The following is a 16,301-nucleotide window of genomic DNA, read 5'->3' as shown; positions in this document are numbered from 1 at the left end:
CCTCCGCCTCCTGGGTTCAGGCAATTCTCCTGCCTCAGCCTCCTGAGTAGCTGGGATTACAGGCACGTGCCACCATGCCCAGCTAATTTTTTGTATTTTTAGTAGAGACGGGGTTTCACCATGTTGACCAGGATGGTCTCGATCTCTTGACCTCGTGATCCACCCGCCTCGGCCTCCCAAAGTGCTGGGATTACAGGCGTGAGCCACCGCGCCCGGCCGATATTCACGGTTTCTAAAGAGCATAGTGTGTTACAGTATATAGGATCAGTACCCTCAGAGAAGTCCTAGCTGTGGCCTCCCTCTCAGCCACTTGTACTGTGCATACAAGAGGCCTCTCTGACCAGGAGGAGAGAATGTTACTGGTTATGGGCAAAAATCCAAGGTGGAACTTTCGCTGTTCCCCATTTCCTACGTGTAGTCGTACTAGAGCTGCTTCCTGAAAGACGTTTGAATTGCAGGATCCTAGATGATCTCAGTGGACAGGCCAGTCCTGGGAGATGAGAGAGGCCAGGACCTAGGGTGCAGATCTTTGGACCTTTGTCCAGTGTTCTTGGGCCTTGCCTTCTGCCTGGCAGAACTGTGGTTTCTTGTTGCCATGGACCAGGCACCAGCAGACCTCCTGCAAGCGAGTCCCAGGGTGGCAGGGCCTTAGGGAATCCTCCTCCCATGGGGTGAGTTGGCACTCCCCATGTACAGTGTTCTGGTGGAGCAGTAAAGGCGCTCTGGGGGCACACAGGAGTGCACCCCACCTAGGTTGAGGAGAGAGGGAAAGCTGCCTAGGGAGAGCTACTCAGGGGAAGAACAAGGGGGCTGAGTGGTCTAGGTAGGGACAACTGGACAGAGGCTAGAGGGAGAGTGAATGCCACGTGCTCAAGGGAGTAAAAGTAATCTGATGCTTGGGGTGCAGTGGTTTGGGGGAGAGGTGAGGGTTACAGAAGACAGTAATAGAGAAATGTGAGAAAAGCCCCCCTGCCATTGAGCTGAAGTTGTTGCTTCAACTTTCAATTATTAGCTCGGCTTTCAACTATTAGCTTGAATGAGGTTTCTCCCAGTACCCCAACACACGCACACATGTATGTGTGCATACGTACATGTGCACACACGCAGCAAACTACTCCCTCTTCTCTGGCCTAGTCATTCCCCAGTTCCTTCCACCGTAGTTATTGTGCTGTTCTCCCCATTTCTTTCGGAAGAGGAGAACTTGAGGCCCAAAGACATGAAGAAATAAGGTGGTGTCATGGAAGACCCAGGAGGCGTGGCGCTGTGGCCTCCATTTCACACGGACGTTCTGGGTTTGAATGCAATAATGAACATAAAAACACCTTGAGGACAGAGCAGGATAGGCAGGTGCTTGTGCCTGGAACTTCTGGGAGCTGTCAAGGTGAGTTCTGGGTCAGGACCCGGTCAAGGCAGCTCTCAGCTGGAGTTCTGGCCAGGTACCTGTCTCTCTGGGAACATTGCCTCTGCTCCTGAGAGGCCACCAGGACTCCTGCCCCAGCAGCAGCAGCCTGGGTGGGGCCCAGCCCCGCAGAGCCCCAGGGCCCGGCTGCTCACCAGCTGGCACCACGACCTACTGAATATTTCAGGGTGGAAAGTCCCTTCTTTGCTGTCCCCTGCCTTGATCATGGGTTCCTGCAGCTAGGAACCTGTCTGCCAGAGGTGTGCCAGGCAGTCAGGGTGGGCGGGTGAGGAGAAGCCCGTGCGGCTGTATAGGTGGCACTAAGAGATGCAGAATTTGGCTGGGCGGGGTGGCTCACGCCTGTAATCCCAGCACTTTGGGAGGCCGAGGCGGGCGGATCACCTGAGGCCAGAAGTTCAAGACCAGTCTGGCTAACATGGTGAAACCCTGTCTCTATATAAAAAAAAAATAAATAATAATAAGAAAAAAAAAAAAAAGAGAGATGCAGAATTCACAAAGTTGGTTTGAGAATGGCTCACAGTGGGAAGCTTGGGCCTGGATGATTTGAATGTCTCTGTGTCTTAGATGTCTCTGTGTCTCCAAATATGAGCAGTGCTAAGCCCCCACCTTTGCTTCTAGTGGCTATGATCCTGTGGGGTCCCAGGACAACTGCTGTAGTTGGCCATCACTTGGAAGATCGTATTAGTCCTGTGCAAAGAACTGTGCAGGAGCCTGAGCTTGCTGCTCGAGAAGCTTGTCTCTAAGTGAGCGTTTTGATCCAGACTTGCGTAGGTCATTAGGCACCCTTCCCCCAGCATGGACTTCAGCCTTCCGCAGATACTGCTGTATGAGGGGGAGCACCTCATACATGACCACCCACTCTGTATGAGGGGGAGCAGTGTAGAGGGGGAGGAGCAGCAATAGGAAAGGGGATCTGCGCGCTGCCTGATCCCCCGCCCTTCGTCCTGAGGACATGCCTCCCTCTTCTCTGCATACCCTCCCTGGCAGCTTACAATCCAACGTCCTTAGCGACTTTGGGCATCTGACTGTGAGCTCTGAAGAATCTGGACTTAGACTATATCTTAGTGCTTGTCCCACCAACACACCCCCACCCCAGCAGACAAGTTAAAATATCTTCTAGATCCCAAATATCAACCAGACTTGGAACCATATGAAATCTGCTGCTATTTGAATGTTTTTAATCTATCTACAAGGCAAGTCACATGGCTCAGCCTAGTAAAGAATGCCAAATACTAGGGACAGGGTTGTGAGTGGCCAGCTGTGTTTAATGGGTAAGGAAAACAACGCCAGGGTGCTAGAGCCTTGCCTTACCCAAGTCCTGGCTGAGGTGTTGTGCCCAGGCCAGTCCAGCAGGACTAGAGCTGCCCTTGCCGGCGTGACACGAGTCTACATTGTTTCTCCCTACCATCTTTTCTAGCCTCATCTCTTCGCCTAGCCCCCTTCTAGTGGATGATTTTAGTGACGACACCGAGCATCTGCTCTGAGCACTGGAGACTCTGGGGGGGGTGGGGCTTTCCCGAATGCCCCTTGCTTCCCTCCAGGCCTTTGCCATGTGTCTCCTCTGTGTGATGCCTTCTTCCTCTTCACCTTTCCCCTCTTTCCTCTAAGTCCTTGGAGCCAGCTGTTGCTCATCCTTTAGGACTTACCTTAGACATCACCTCCAGAAAGCCTTCTCTGATCTGCTTGGAATATATTCACAGTCACTCATCCATCCATTTATGAAACACATAGTCAGTGAGTGCTTGATTGCTCCAGGCCCTGTGCTTGGTGCTAGAATTGCATCAGTGAGCAAGACAGACATGGTCCCTGCCCTCCCAGAGCTTCTAGAGGAAATATCTCCTGGCTCCCTGCTGCCCTTAGCATCATATCTACCACACTGCATTGTTGCTGGAGTTGTCATGTATCTCTCTAACAGATTCTGAGTTCTTAATGGTCCCTGGTCCTAAGCATCTAGATTCTCAGTAAGTTTTGTTTAATTGAATGAATGGTAGGTAGGCTGGCCCTAGCTACCCTGGAAGAGTGAGTATCTGAGTGTGAGAAGCACTTAGGATGCCATGGATTAGACAGCATTGCTGCTTGTTTAGAGCCTTGAATGCAGGGTTGAAATGGCATAGAGGCAAACAGTGCAGGCAGTAACTCAAATGCTTCAGTATTCAGGGAGGGGCAGACGGCCTTGTTGACCAGCAGGAAGCACTGGGCTGTGTGGTGATTGTCACGTCTTATCTCCAGCCCCTACTCAGATGGAATCTGAGGGGAAGGGAGAAATTGGTCTGTTAGAAAGAGCCTGGGATTCCCTTCCGAGCTGGGCCTCTGACTTGCCGTGTGGTCTTGACACATCACCTGCCCTCTCTGTTTTGGGTCTTCTGGGACACAGGTGGTAATATTAAGACCAACCATCCTCATTTAGGTCTCAACTTGTGGTTCTCAAAGTACTTTCCCTCTCTTATTCCAAGTGAGCCGTGGGAAGGACATCCTATGACTGAAGTGGATTGGAGGCTGGTGCTACTGTGGATTAGAACAGGTTGGTCCAGACAGGTGGAAGGAAAAACAGCCATGAATCATGGCAACAGGATAGCTGCAAAGGGCCCAGACAGACCCTGGAGGACCTGACCCTGGTGGCACCTCTCAAAGCTTAATATTTCCACGCTGGTCCCAGGAGGCCCTGGCACTGGAGACACACTACTAGGGATCTAGTGCCAGGAGGTCTCCCTTCACCGCTTCCCTTCCGCATCCTCCGTCTCAGAGCTCGGGCCATCACAGGTGTCTCCATTCACTCATTCAGCCCAGTCACAGTTACTTCCAGCCTCTGTGCCAAGCCTGTGCTAGAGCTGGGGCTCCACGCTTCTTCTTAGGCAGAATGATTTGTCCTGTTCATGACAGTTGCTGTTCTCCATGGACTTAAGAACCGAGTGAGAAATTGAACTAAAAGGTCTTTGAGAATCCTTGCAAAGCAATTATTTTGAGCCTCTGAGCCTCTGGGCCATCTTGTTTCTCTTTCTCTTTTTTTTTTTTTTTTTGAGACATAGTCAGTCTTGTGTCGCCCAGGCTGGAGTGCAGTGGTGCGATCTTGGCTCACTACAACCTCTGCCTCCCAGGTTCAAGTGATTCTCCTGCCTCAGCCTCCCAAGTAGCTGGGATTACAGGTGCCTGCCACCATGCCCGGCTAATTTTGGTGTTTTTAGTAGAGACAGGGTTTCAGTATGTTGGCCAGGCTGGTCTTAAACTCCCGACCCCAAGTGATCCTCCCGCCTCTGCCTCCCAAAGTACTAGAATTACAGGCTTGAACCACTAGGCCTGGCCACCTCTTGTTTCTTCATCCATCCCAGAAGATAATATTGTCTGCCATACTTTTTTGATATTGCTTGGCTAAAGGTATCCAGAAAGAAAGAGAAAAGGATTTAGAAGTGAAATTCCTGGAGGACAATTTAGAAGTTGTTCCTTGTTCTTGTTCATTTATTCACGTGACAAATACTTGAGGGCCTCCTTTGGTCAGTTTCTGTGCCGTGGGCAGAATGGATCTGATATCTGCTCTCAGAGGTTTCTGGATCAAACTGCCTGCCAGGGTGGAGAAGGCAGCAGGAATTTCTCAGGCTCCGGCCCTGAGGTCTGAAGTAAGGCCAAGGGGAGCATTGGCGGTAAAGCCCCCATCCTGCGCTCACTGAGCTCCTTGCAAGGTGCCCTGCTCTGGGTATTCAGCATGTGTTACTCTTTACGTCTCTCCCCAGGGGTGTGATCGGGTTGCAGGGGATTCCCAGGTGGCAGAAGAGGGCTGTGTTCCTTTCTGGTCAGAACTTTAAATAGTAACTGCATACCCACGCATGCATACCTCAGAGGAGCCAGCCTCTGCAGACAGAGGCCAGAGCCTCCAGAGGCCTGGCCGGGGTCCTGCAGTGCAGACACTGGGAGGCGGAGACGGGAGACAGTCCAGGGCTCTCTCTGCTCCACCTCTCACTCCTCGAAGGCAAGTTCTATGTGGGCCACCCCCAATTCCCTCTTCTTTGGAGTCTTTTTTAATTTCCTGCAGCTGGATCAGCCTCTGGTGTTTTCCCACATTACCTTATTTTTGTCTTAGTGTATTTATTACGAGCTTTATAGTAATTGATGTGCTTGTCTCTCTCTGCCACTGGGCCAGGAGCTCGTGAAAGACAGGAATTGGGTCTCCGCCTAGCACAGATTGAGTACCTTGTCACTGTGCTGTGTGTTTGGTGACAGGCTCTGGCATCCTCCACTCTCCCAGCTATTGGCTGCTCTCCCAGATCCCCTACTTCTCAGTGCCATGTAGCTGACCCACACCTGACTTCTCTGTGAACCAGTCCCATTGTGCATTCAGGTCCAGGTTCGATGTCTAAGATCCTCTGGCTCTCTGCCGCTTCTCTCCTTCCCCTCAGAGACCAAGCCAGCTTGTCCTCAGATGCCAGTTCACAGCACAGTTTACTGGACCCAGAGGGGCAGCACCTGGTCTTGGCATTGAACTGAGAGTGGCTCTGGGCCCCCTGAGCCCAGGACCCCACCCTCAGTAGCTGGCCCCTGCAAGGTTCCTGGAGCTGGAGAGCAGAGGGGGACAGGGAGAAGGTCTGGGTTCTGTGCAACCTCCCATAAGTGGCTCTTCTTAGGGCTTGGCTTCCTTGTCTGTGTGATAGAAATAATCTTAAGAGCTTCTATAAATGGCTAAACCAACCACGTTTGCAGAGATGAAAGTGTAAACTGTAAAATGCCGTAAAAATACCAGGGGCTGGCTGGGTGCCCTTGCTGATGCCTGTAATCCTAGCACTTTGGGACGCCAAGGTGGGAGGATCGTTTGAGGGCCAGGCATTCAAAATTAGCCAGGGCAACAGAGTGAGACCCCATCTCTTAAAATAGATACATAGATTAGATAGATAGATAGACAGACAGACAGACAGGTAGAGATATAGAGGGTGTGCGTGTGTGTGTGTGTGTGTGTGTGTGTATGACTCTTGCTACTCTTGCAGGGATCATTTTCATCTCCTACATTCAGTCAGGCTTTCTTTACCCTCTCCTGGATGCTTTGGAAGGTGGTACAGGCCTGTAGGCTTTGGCCAAGCCACCCTCCCTTGGGGAAGTGGCACTGTCCTTTGGGCAGGTTGCAGCAGGTGGAATGGGGGAGTCATCCATACTCCTACCCAGGGTGTATGTGGCCAGCATTTGGTTTTGCAGGGGAAAGAGCTCAGCCTGGACCAGGGTAGGCATCTGACCCAGGGTTGAGGCTGGGAGCTGGGTCTCAGTGGAGGGCTGGCAGCCTCACCATCTACTTTTCTCTTCACAGGGTGCCAAGTACCGGGGCTCCATCCATGACTTCCCAGGCTTTGACCCCAACCAGGATGCCGAGGCTCTGTACACTGCCATGAAGGGCTTTGGTGGGTGCCAGGCTTCTCGGGAGCTTGGGGGTTATCCCCCAGATGTAGACACAGCCCAGAACCCTTCTGGTAGTGGTGGTAGGGCCTGTGAAATGGTGAAGTGCACGTATTCATTTTTTGGTCTCCTCTTTTTATTAATTTTCATGATGTTATAATAAAATGTTTCTGACAAAAAGGTATAATGAGTAACAGAAACTTCACCCACGGATTTACCACCCAACTGAAGAACTAGTGCTTCATTAGTGTAGTGGAAGTTTCCTTAGTAGATCCCCCTTCTGATAACACCGCCCGCTGCCTTTGATCAGAGGCTGCCACAATCTGAAGGTGGTGCAATTGTTCTTCTTTGTCTTGTGGCAGAAACAACCCTGTACTGGGTGTTAGGACACCTGGGTTTTCTTAGCCAGGTTCATTGTGAGACCTTGGACAAGTTCTTGCCCCTCTCTGGGCCTTATTTCCCTGATTTGTGCAGTGAGAAGCTGGATCAGGGGCCTTCTGAGCTTACATATTGTATGTGCTATGTCCTCTTTCAGTGGTGACTTAATAAGTCCCCACTGACCCTCTGCCCTGACACCAGCACCTGATGAGCAGAAGGCTCATGCTGAGGCCTGCAGGGAGCTACGAGGCCTGTGTCCAGGAAAGGAAGCAGCCCTGGTGGGCTTCCTGGAGGCAGGGTGGGTAGGATGATGATTGCCCTCTCCTATTCCAGGCAGTGACAAGGAGGCCATACTGGACATAATCACCTCCCGGAGCAACAGGCAGAGGCAGGAGGTCTGTCAGAGCTACAAGTCCCTCTATGGCAAGGTAACCATGGCAACCGGAGGGCCCGTGGGGTGGGGGTAGGGGTGGGGGTGGGAGAATGATTTTATTCACCTATGTGTGCTCATTCAGGTTCTTTCCTGGATCTCGCACTCCAGGCCAGCCTCTGGGCTGACACCTTACCCTGCTCTTTTTCTTCTCGTCCATTGGGTGTCTTTCAGCCTTTAATACACTTTCAGCACCTGCTGTGTGCTAGGCTCATGCTAGGTGTTATGGCTGCACTAGTGAATAAGATATATGAGGTGTCAACTCTGTGGACTGCCAGACAGTGAGAGAGACACACAGTAATCGAGGAAACACAGTGGTCGGGAAGTGGCACAGCACTGTGGACTTGACCCTGAACAGTCGTTTGCTAGCAGCATGACTCGGAGTAAGACACCTGTTGTCTCTGAGCCTGTCTTGCAGGATTGGTAATAGTATATACCTCCAAGGGTGGTAATTTAATTTAACAAGGTTACTTAGCCCAGCACCTGCCAGAGTAAGTGCTCATTAAATGTAACTCTTACCATTGTAACTACTCTTCCCCTTTCCTCTTCTATCTCCTCTTTCTCCCCACCCCCCAGGACCTCATTGATAATTTGAAGTATGAATTGACGGGCAAGTTTGAACGGCTGATTGTGGGCCTGATGAGGCCGCCTGCCTATTGTGATGCCAAAGAAATTAAAGATGCCATCTCGGTAAGAAGTGAGGAGGGTGTATGTGTGTGTTGGGGTGGGGATGTGGTTAATGGGAAGAATCTGGGCTCTTCCAAAAGCAACTGGTGAACCCCATACCCACCCTGCTTCAAAGACACATCTAAATTTATCCCAGAGGAGCATCCCGATCCTCAGACAGCCTGATGCAGACAGATGTCAGCGTGATACAGACCCCATGAAAGGGGCCCTTGGTGCAGACCCCTTTACCAGGAGTTTGCAGTCCAAGGAAGCAGGTTCTAGGGACATGGAGACAAATTGTGTCTAACACTCCTGAGGCCAAGGGCACACTAAAGGTAATCAACATGACCCTGGGCCAAGGGTTGTTTGAGAGGGCGTCTTTCAGGATAATAGGATCAAGTTAAGCCCCAAAGCCCAGAGAGGATTTGGTGGATATGAGTGTCAAGGTCATTGACACTCCTTGTAAATGCCTTGACCTTCTTTGTAAATGGGGATAAAAATGGCAGGAGAAGTTGTGGACCTGCGTTTAGAGTATAAGGAGTAGCTCGGCCTGGTTGGGGTAGAGGTAGAGAATTGCCCTCTAGGAAGAAGAGAGGCACAGCCCTTTAGCTGTATCTAGCACTCCGTCTCCTATGAGCTATTAAGCGTGAATTCACTTTACAAACTGACACACTTAGCAATGTGAGAGAGTATTATCTTCTCAATCTCCCTGTGAGTGTGGCACGGCAACTAATATCATCTCCATTTTACAGATGAGAAAACTGAGGCCCAAAAAGATAGTTTCTGAAGAGAATTCACAAAGAAAATTCACAAAGCTGGGAGAGGCAGAACTAACACCTATGCATATTAGTCCATGCTCACATTGCTATAAAGAACACCTGAGAGTGGGTAATTTATAAAGAAAAGAGGCTTAATTGGCTCATGGTTCTGCAGGCTGAACAGGAAGCTCCGTGGCTTCTGCTTCTGGGGAGGCTTCAGGAAGCTTCCAATCTTGGCAGAAGGCAAAGACGGTGTAGGCATCTCACATCACGGGGGCAGGAGCAAGGGGGGAGGTGGGGAGGGGCTGCATACTTTTAAACAACCAGATCTCACAAGAACTTACGGTCGTGAGGACAGTACCAAGGGGATGGTGCCAACTATTCATGAGAAACCGCCCCCACGATCCAATCACCTCCCACCAGGCCCCACTTCCGACATTCAGGTCTACAGTTCGACGTGAGATTTGGTGGGGACACATCCAAACCATGTGACCATGCCTTACGAGCCTCGAGGCAGCAATTCCCAATCAGTGTCTTAAGAGCTGCATAGGAGCCTCCTCAGTGCTGGGGTGTCACAGCTCTGGCCTCTCCCAGATCCCAGCCTGGGTCCAGTGGCCTCCCATCCCCACCCTTAACTCATGCGCTCCTTTTCTTCTCCCAGGGCATTGGCACCGATGAGAAGTGCCTCATTGAGATCTTGGCTTCCCGGACCAATGAGCAGATGCACCAGCTGGTGGCAGCATACAAAGATGGTGAGATGGGCAGGAGGGGCCACTTAGGATCTTCAGATACAGAATGAGGTTGATTGCAAGGGTGGGGACTAAGATTCTAGCCATCTGCCTTCTCTCCTCCTTTCCTCTGATCCATTTGTTCACCCATTCATCCATCCAATAAGTACTTGCGCTATGCTGGGTGATGTGCTAGGTTCTCAGGATATGGTGATGGAGAAAACCAAAGGGGTCCCTCTCTCTTAGACCAATGAGATAATGAAGGAGACAGACAATAAACAGGTAAACAGATAAACACAATGATGTATTTTAGCTAAGTGTTACGAGGGAAACAAACAAGGTAACAAGAATCAAACTTTCACCAGGGAGGTCTTGGGAGGAAATGAGGAATCAGTTGTATAAAGAATAGAGAGAAGATCCTTCCAAGAGAGGGCACTGCCAGTGCAAAGGCCCTAAAGCAGAAATGAGCCTGGTAGCCGGTACAAGGCTAGACAGGTAGAGGACAGGGCAGGATCACACAGGGCCCGCAGGCCAAGGGAAGATGGTGTTTTATTCTGAGTCTAATGAGAAGCTGGGGAGTATCATGATCAGATGCGGGTTTTCAGACAGTCATCCTTGTTGCCATGGATTGGAAAGGAATTGAGAATAGAGGAGAAGAGAACCACTGGAAAGCTGTAACCACTGTCCGGGTAGGCCGTCAAGGCACAGGTAAGGTAGAGAGAGTGGACAGATTCCATTTCATCATATCATGGTCAGCACGAAGAGCTGTGAGAATATACCCTGGGTCTTGCCATGATGGTCACATAGACTGGGTTTTGGAATTTTTTTTAAATATCTGATCATTTTGGAGGCAGCAGGGGCCTTTATCCTGGATCCCTGAGGTGTCTGGGGATGAGACTAAAGCTTGTGTTCTTTTCTGCAGCCTACGAGCGGGACCTGGAGGCTGACATCATCGGCGACACCTCTGGCCACTTCCAGAAGATGCTCGTAGTCCTGCTCCAGGTTGGTTCACAGCCTGTTTTTTCCCTCTGGAGCTTGGGATGGCCTCTGTCTGGCTCACCTGCGCATAGCTCTGAATGCTCAGGGGTCTGGTCGGTTTTCCCTGGTTTGAGCAGGCAGGTACATTCAGGTGACCCTCTTTCCCTTTGGCACACAGTCCTCCATGCCCAGAAGTGTCTTCTGCTGTGACTTCCTTCCTCTCTCCACACTTGCTCCTCCCGTTTCTCTCTGGGCCTCCTTCCTCCCATTTCGTCCACAGCTGCACATGCAGCATTTCTGGACCCCAGCATTCCTGGGGCTGCTGTGTTGAGTCTCCCACATCTGAGCCTTATTGCTTCCTCACAGCCCGCCCAAGGAGTATATCACAAAGAGGCTATCAGGAGGCTACAAACTGGCGTCTGTGGCTGAATTCAACCTGCCAAGTTGGATTTTTTTTTCCCCATACAATGTGTTTTAAGAAACAAAGCAAAACCAGTTTGAGTTCGTTGCTAACGTTTAAAAATTGTGAGATTTTGTCTGGGTGCAGTGGCTCACGGCTGTAATCCCAGCACTTTGGGAGGCCAAGGCGCCAGATCACTTGAGGTCACGAGTTTGAGACTAGCCTGGCCAACACAGTGAAACCCCGTCTGTACTAAAAGTACAAAAATTAGCTGGGCGTGGTGGCAGGCGCCTATAATCCCAGCTACTCAGGAAGCTGAAGCCGGAGAATCGCTTGAACCTGGGAGTTGGAGGTTGCAGTGAGCCGAGATTGCGCCACTGCACTCCAGCCTGGGCAGCAGAGTGAGACTCCGTCTCAAAAACAAGGAAAGCAATAGCTGTGAGATTTTGTTCAAAAAATGGATTTCTGGATTATTTTGATGTATTGAAAGTTGTGGTAGCAGCAGGCCTGCATTCTGCATGACTGCAGTGGGCTGGAGAGCATATGTCCCCTGCCCGCTTCACCATGAATGTTATCTACCCGGCCCTGTAGGTATCTAGTAACCACAGGCTCAGCGGGAACAGGCACTGAGAAATCTCAAGCTCAGTTCCAAGGACCAGATGGTTATGAAACTTGATAGAAATTAAGCCACCACTATATTCCCTCTCCCCCGCATTTCCCGTTTTATACCAGCTCCTCCCTACTATTTTCCCCTCATTGCCATAACAACCCCATATTAACCAGCTGGGGAATGATCAGAAGAAACCTGGGGAATGATCAGAAGAAACCTGAGGAATGGGACACTGTAACCTGTGCCCCATTTTCAAAGCCGCTTGTTCTGGAGAGGAGTGTCCTATCCCTGTATTTTGGAGTCAAGAGTTTTGTATCCTCAAGGTCTGACACTAAGCAGCAGCGCAGCACACGCTGTAAGCTTGCCAGCCCTGTCTTCTGCCCAATTGCAAAGAGAACCCAGGGGTTTGAGACCCTGGAACCCACAATCCAGGGGGAAGAGGGGACGGCCATAGACCTCTCCAGGCCACCTGCAGACCTCTGCCTGTGTAAGAAGGAGTTCAATACTGCCTGCCCCTGTTTGCTTTGTGCATCCTCCTATTTGTAAGCCTCCTTGATCAGATGGGACAACGGGCTTCGGCAGAATAACAGAAGCACCAATAGGATTTGGTGACTTTGCAGCTTTTGAACTCAGATCTTGGGACCAAAGTCCCAAATCCTCATTGGTGAATTATTTAAGTTAAGGTATAAGGGCACCTAATGGAATGCAAATGTTCAGACCCTTTGCCCCTATGGAATCATTGCTGGGGTGTGTCATGGGCAATGCCAGGATCTGTGGCAGAGACCCTTGAGAACCTGAGGCCCTGTCCCCAGAGATGTCCTCAGGACAGGGGTCTGCCTACCTCTGGGCTGGGGAACCTTTGATTGCCTCACAGAACAGATACTGTGTTCTTCCTGCAATAGCAGTCACTGCTTCTAAACACATCTGGGCCACTAGGGTTTTCCTGCCTTCCCTGTCACCACCTCTGGCACCCAGGCCTCCCTCCTGGCTTTGCAGTGTTTGAAACACATATTCTTTGTCTCTCTGCTTAGGGAACCAGGGAGGAGGATGACGTAGTGAGCGAGGACTTGGTACAACAGGATGTCCAGGTAAACAAGCATCAGTGAAAGTCACTGAGGGGAGATGTCAGGGCCATGGGAAGGGCTGGAAGTGAAGTCATTTGCATCAAATACCGGAAATAACCCAGCCACAGCTGTCATGTATACAGTGCTTGGTTGAAGAGAGGATCTAAGTTATCTTTCAAAAGTACATCACATATGTAATATTGGTGAGATGTACTTTGGAGCTTTCTTTATTGATTCAGTTATTGGATATTATTGAAGTAAAATACCTAGTACATACTAGGCACTCTGCCAAGCGTTGGAAAATCACTAATGAACAAAATTAAGTGGTACTTGGAAAGACAAGTATATATTAATCACACAAAAACCTCCTCTATCAATATGCCGTGGGTTGCAGGCATTTTGAGCACACAGTACATCCCAGCAGCACTACAGAGGCAGATACAGAGAATGCTATGACATAGTTCCTGTTGCTAAGGAGCCCATGCAATAGTGTAGAGATAGACACATGAAGAAATCATTATCATGTACAGTAGATCAAAGTGATAAAGAAGAAAGCTATGGGAGCCTCAGAGAGGGAGGAAGGGAAGGAAATAGAACTGCCTGGGAGCATCGGGAAATACTTTGAGAAAAACTGGGACATTTAATCTGGGCCTTGAAGGTTGAGTAGGAGTTTCTCCAGAAAGGTAGGAAGAAAGGCATATAGGTATAGTCATGTACTGCATAAATGACGTTTTGGTTAATGATGGACCACATATGTGATGCTAGTCCCATAAGATTTTAACTCCGTATTTTTGCTATGCCTTCTCTATGATTATATATGTCTAGATACACAAATTCTTCCTTTTGTGTTGCACTTGCCTGCGGTAGTCAGTAAGGTAACATGCTGAGCAGGTGTGCAGCCTAGGAGCAGTAGGCTATATACCACGTAGTCTGGGTGTGTACTAGGCTGTGCCATCTAGGTGTGTGTAAGTACACTCCGTGATGTTCACACAATGGCAAAGTTGCCTAACGGTGGCAGTTCTCAGAATGTATCCCCATCATTAAGCCATACGTGCCTGTTTCATATGCAGAGGTCCTCAGGCCACCAGTGACTGGTGTGTTCAGGGGTCAGGCAGCAGTACTGCGTGGCTTGGCCAGCATGTGCTGTCTCCTGAGGTTTCCTCTTTCAGTTACGTGCCACCTCTTCCCCTTTAGGACCTATACGAGGCAGGGGAACTGAAATGGGGAACAGATGAAGCCCAGTTCATTTACATCTTGGGAAATCGCAGCAAGCAGCATCTTCGGTTGGGTAAGCTCCAGAGAAGACCTCAAGCTGCTCCCTTGAGTTTACGCCAAGAATTCCTCTCTTTATCTCTTTTCTTTTCTTTACCACTAATGGAACATGATAGCTCCTTCATTTCCAACCCAAATACTAGTCCTGATTTTACTAGGTTGGTACAAAAGTAATTGGAGTTTTTGCCATTACTTTTTTTTTTGAGATGGCGTTTCGCTCTTGTTACCCAGGCTGGAGTGCAATGGCGCGATCTCGGCTCACCGCAACCTCCGCCTCCTGGGTTCAGGCAATTCTCCTGCCTCAGCCTCCTGAGTAGCTGGGATTACAGGCATGCACCACCATGCCCAGCTAATTTTTTGTAGTTTTAGTAGAGACAGGGTTTCACCGTGTTGACCAGGATGGTCTCGATCTCTTGACCTCGTGATCCACCCTCCTCGGCCTCCCAAAGTGCTGGGATTACAGGCGTGAGCCACCGGCGCCCGGCCTTTGCCATTACTTTTTAAAAAATGGCAAAAACCACAATTACTGTTGCACCAACCTAATATTAGACAGTGGTTTGTGTAGTCCCTCAGCAAAGTCATTAACAGGATACTTGGCCTTCCGTCTCAGTGCCAGTCCTGTCTCCAAGTTAGGGGATGAGGCACAGTCCCTTGCAGCTATGAAGCTCATCTGCACAGCGCTAGTGATGTGCGTGACCTCCCAGTCGCCTCCATCAGAGCACCAGCTCTAGTTTCATGTTAGACAGTCAGGTTCTGGCCACTGCACCCCACTCCCATCTTGAAGCCCCCATGTCTTCTCAGGGGTACAGGGCACTCTTAAACATCCCTGTCTCTCTGTCTGATGCAGTGTTTGATGAGTATCTGAAGACCACGGGGAAGCCGATTGAGTCCAGCATCCGAGGGGAGCTTTCTGGGGATTTTGAGAAGCTAATGCTGGCCGTAGGTATGTCCTGACATTGTGTTCCTGGGGGCTTCGGGAGATTCTGGAACACTGGCCTAGGAACAAGGGGCTGAGAATGGAAAAGGGAATTACATGGTGTAGAATTTGGCAGGAAAAAACCAGGTGGGCCATGAATTCTAAATGTTGCTCCTGGGCAACATGGCTGGGGCTGGGGAAAGGAAGGGGGTTTGATCCTCAGATACTGGCTTCCTCCAGCTCCCATCTCCGCCGTGGCAGGGGGACAAGGAGCTCTGAACGTCAGTTGAGGATAATCATGATCGTAATAGTCGACTTTTGTGGAGCATCTACTGCGTGCCAGTCACTGTGCTGAGTGTGTAATCTTTAAAAAAGACCCAGGAGTGGCCACAGCCATGATCTCTATTTCACAGATGAGGAAATAGTATCACCAAGGCTGATCATTTGCTGAGGTGTAGTTTTGCAATGAGTTGGGGGTACTCAGAACGTGAGGATGTGAGGAGCTGGCTAGTCAGTGGTGGAATCAAGATTCAAACCAGGGCTTCTCCCAAATTGGCTTGGAGCAAGTCACTTATCCTTGCTGGGCCCCAGTTTCCTTCTCTGTTAAGTGGGCAGCAGGGAGGAACAGGAAAGATGGACTGCCTTCATTGCCTCCCCAGAGGCCCTTGCAATTCCAGTATTCCAGCAGTTAGTGTGTCTGAGTCAGGGATATGTTGTGTGTTTATATTGCTTGTGGGAAACCGCACTTCCTTATCTTCCCTCCCAGAGCCATCCCTGCCATCCCTGTTTGAAGTAGTCAGCCCGTGGTACTCACTGTGATTCAGTGGGATTCACAATGATTCCACTGCTAGTACCTTTCTGGTGTAGCAGTTCTAAACAAACACCTTTTCCTCCTTCACCCCAGATCCTACCCCCACCCCAGCTCAGTTCCCTGTGAAAACCAAAAGCACTAGAAAGATAAAGGGGATTTTTGTGATGGACTTCAACAGGATTATTTCAACAAGATTATTTCCTGTTTATTCCCTGGGTTTGTGGGTCTGGGGTGCTCTGGGGCTGTGAGCTGTCAGGAACCATGGTTCTTCCTGTATTGAGTTAGGTGGTCCCCAGGGACCACCTAAGAGGGAGTCAGGCCATCCTATCCCCCTTCTGAGGCAGCCAGGATAACTGTACCTCTTCCTCCCTCTTCACAGTGAAGTGTATCCGAAGCACTCCGGAATATTTTGCTGAAAGGCTCTTCAAGGCTATGAAGGTGTGTGGTGGGGCTGAGGTGAACGAGGTTTGGGGAGAGGACTATTAGGACTCTTTGGCAAG

General features: G+C 50.1%; 1 protein-coding gene across 2 annotated transcripts in view; it reads left to right on the top strand.

Moving 5' to 3' along the window:
- ANXA6 (annexin A6) overlaps positions 1 to 16,301 on the top strand; it is a 59,589-nt gene that overhangs the window by 11,197 nt on the left and 32,091 nt on the right. For both annotated transcript variants that reach the window (XM_017514991.2, XM_017514992.2), the window contains exons 3-11: positions 6,705 to 6,795; positions 7,502 to 7,596; positions 8,175 to 8,288; positions 9,684 to 9,774; positions 10,673 to 10,752; positions 12,770 to 12,826; positions 13,997 to 14,090; positions 14,922 to 15,017; positions 16,181 to 16,239. In XM_017514991.2, coding sequence (XP_017370480.1) covers positions 6,705 to 6,795; positions 7,502 to 7,596; positions 8,175 to 8,288; positions 9,684 to 9,774; positions 10,673 to 10,752; positions 12,770 to 12,826; positions 13,997 to 14,090; positions 14,922 to 15,017; positions 16,181 to 16,239 — 777 coding nt within the window. The remainder of the gene's footprint in view (positions 1 to 6,704; positions 6,796 to 7,501; positions 7,597 to 8,174; positions 8,289 to 9,683; positions 9,775 to 10,672; positions 10,753 to 12,769; positions 12,827 to 13,996; positions 14,091 to 14,921; positions 15,018 to 16,180; positions 16,240 to 16,301) is intronic.

The sequence above is a fragment of the Cebus imitator genome, unplaced genomic scaffold, assembly GCF_001604975.1.
Source record: "Cebus imitator isolate Cc_AM_T3 unplaced genomic scaffold, Cebus_imitator-1.0 Scaffold540, whole genome shotgun sequence".
Lineage (NCBI taxonomy): Eukaryota > Metazoa > Chordata > Mammalia > Primates > Cebidae > Cebus > Cebus imitator.
Note: the sequence above shows the minus strand (reverse complement) of the source record. Positions and strands in the feature narration are given on the sequence as shown.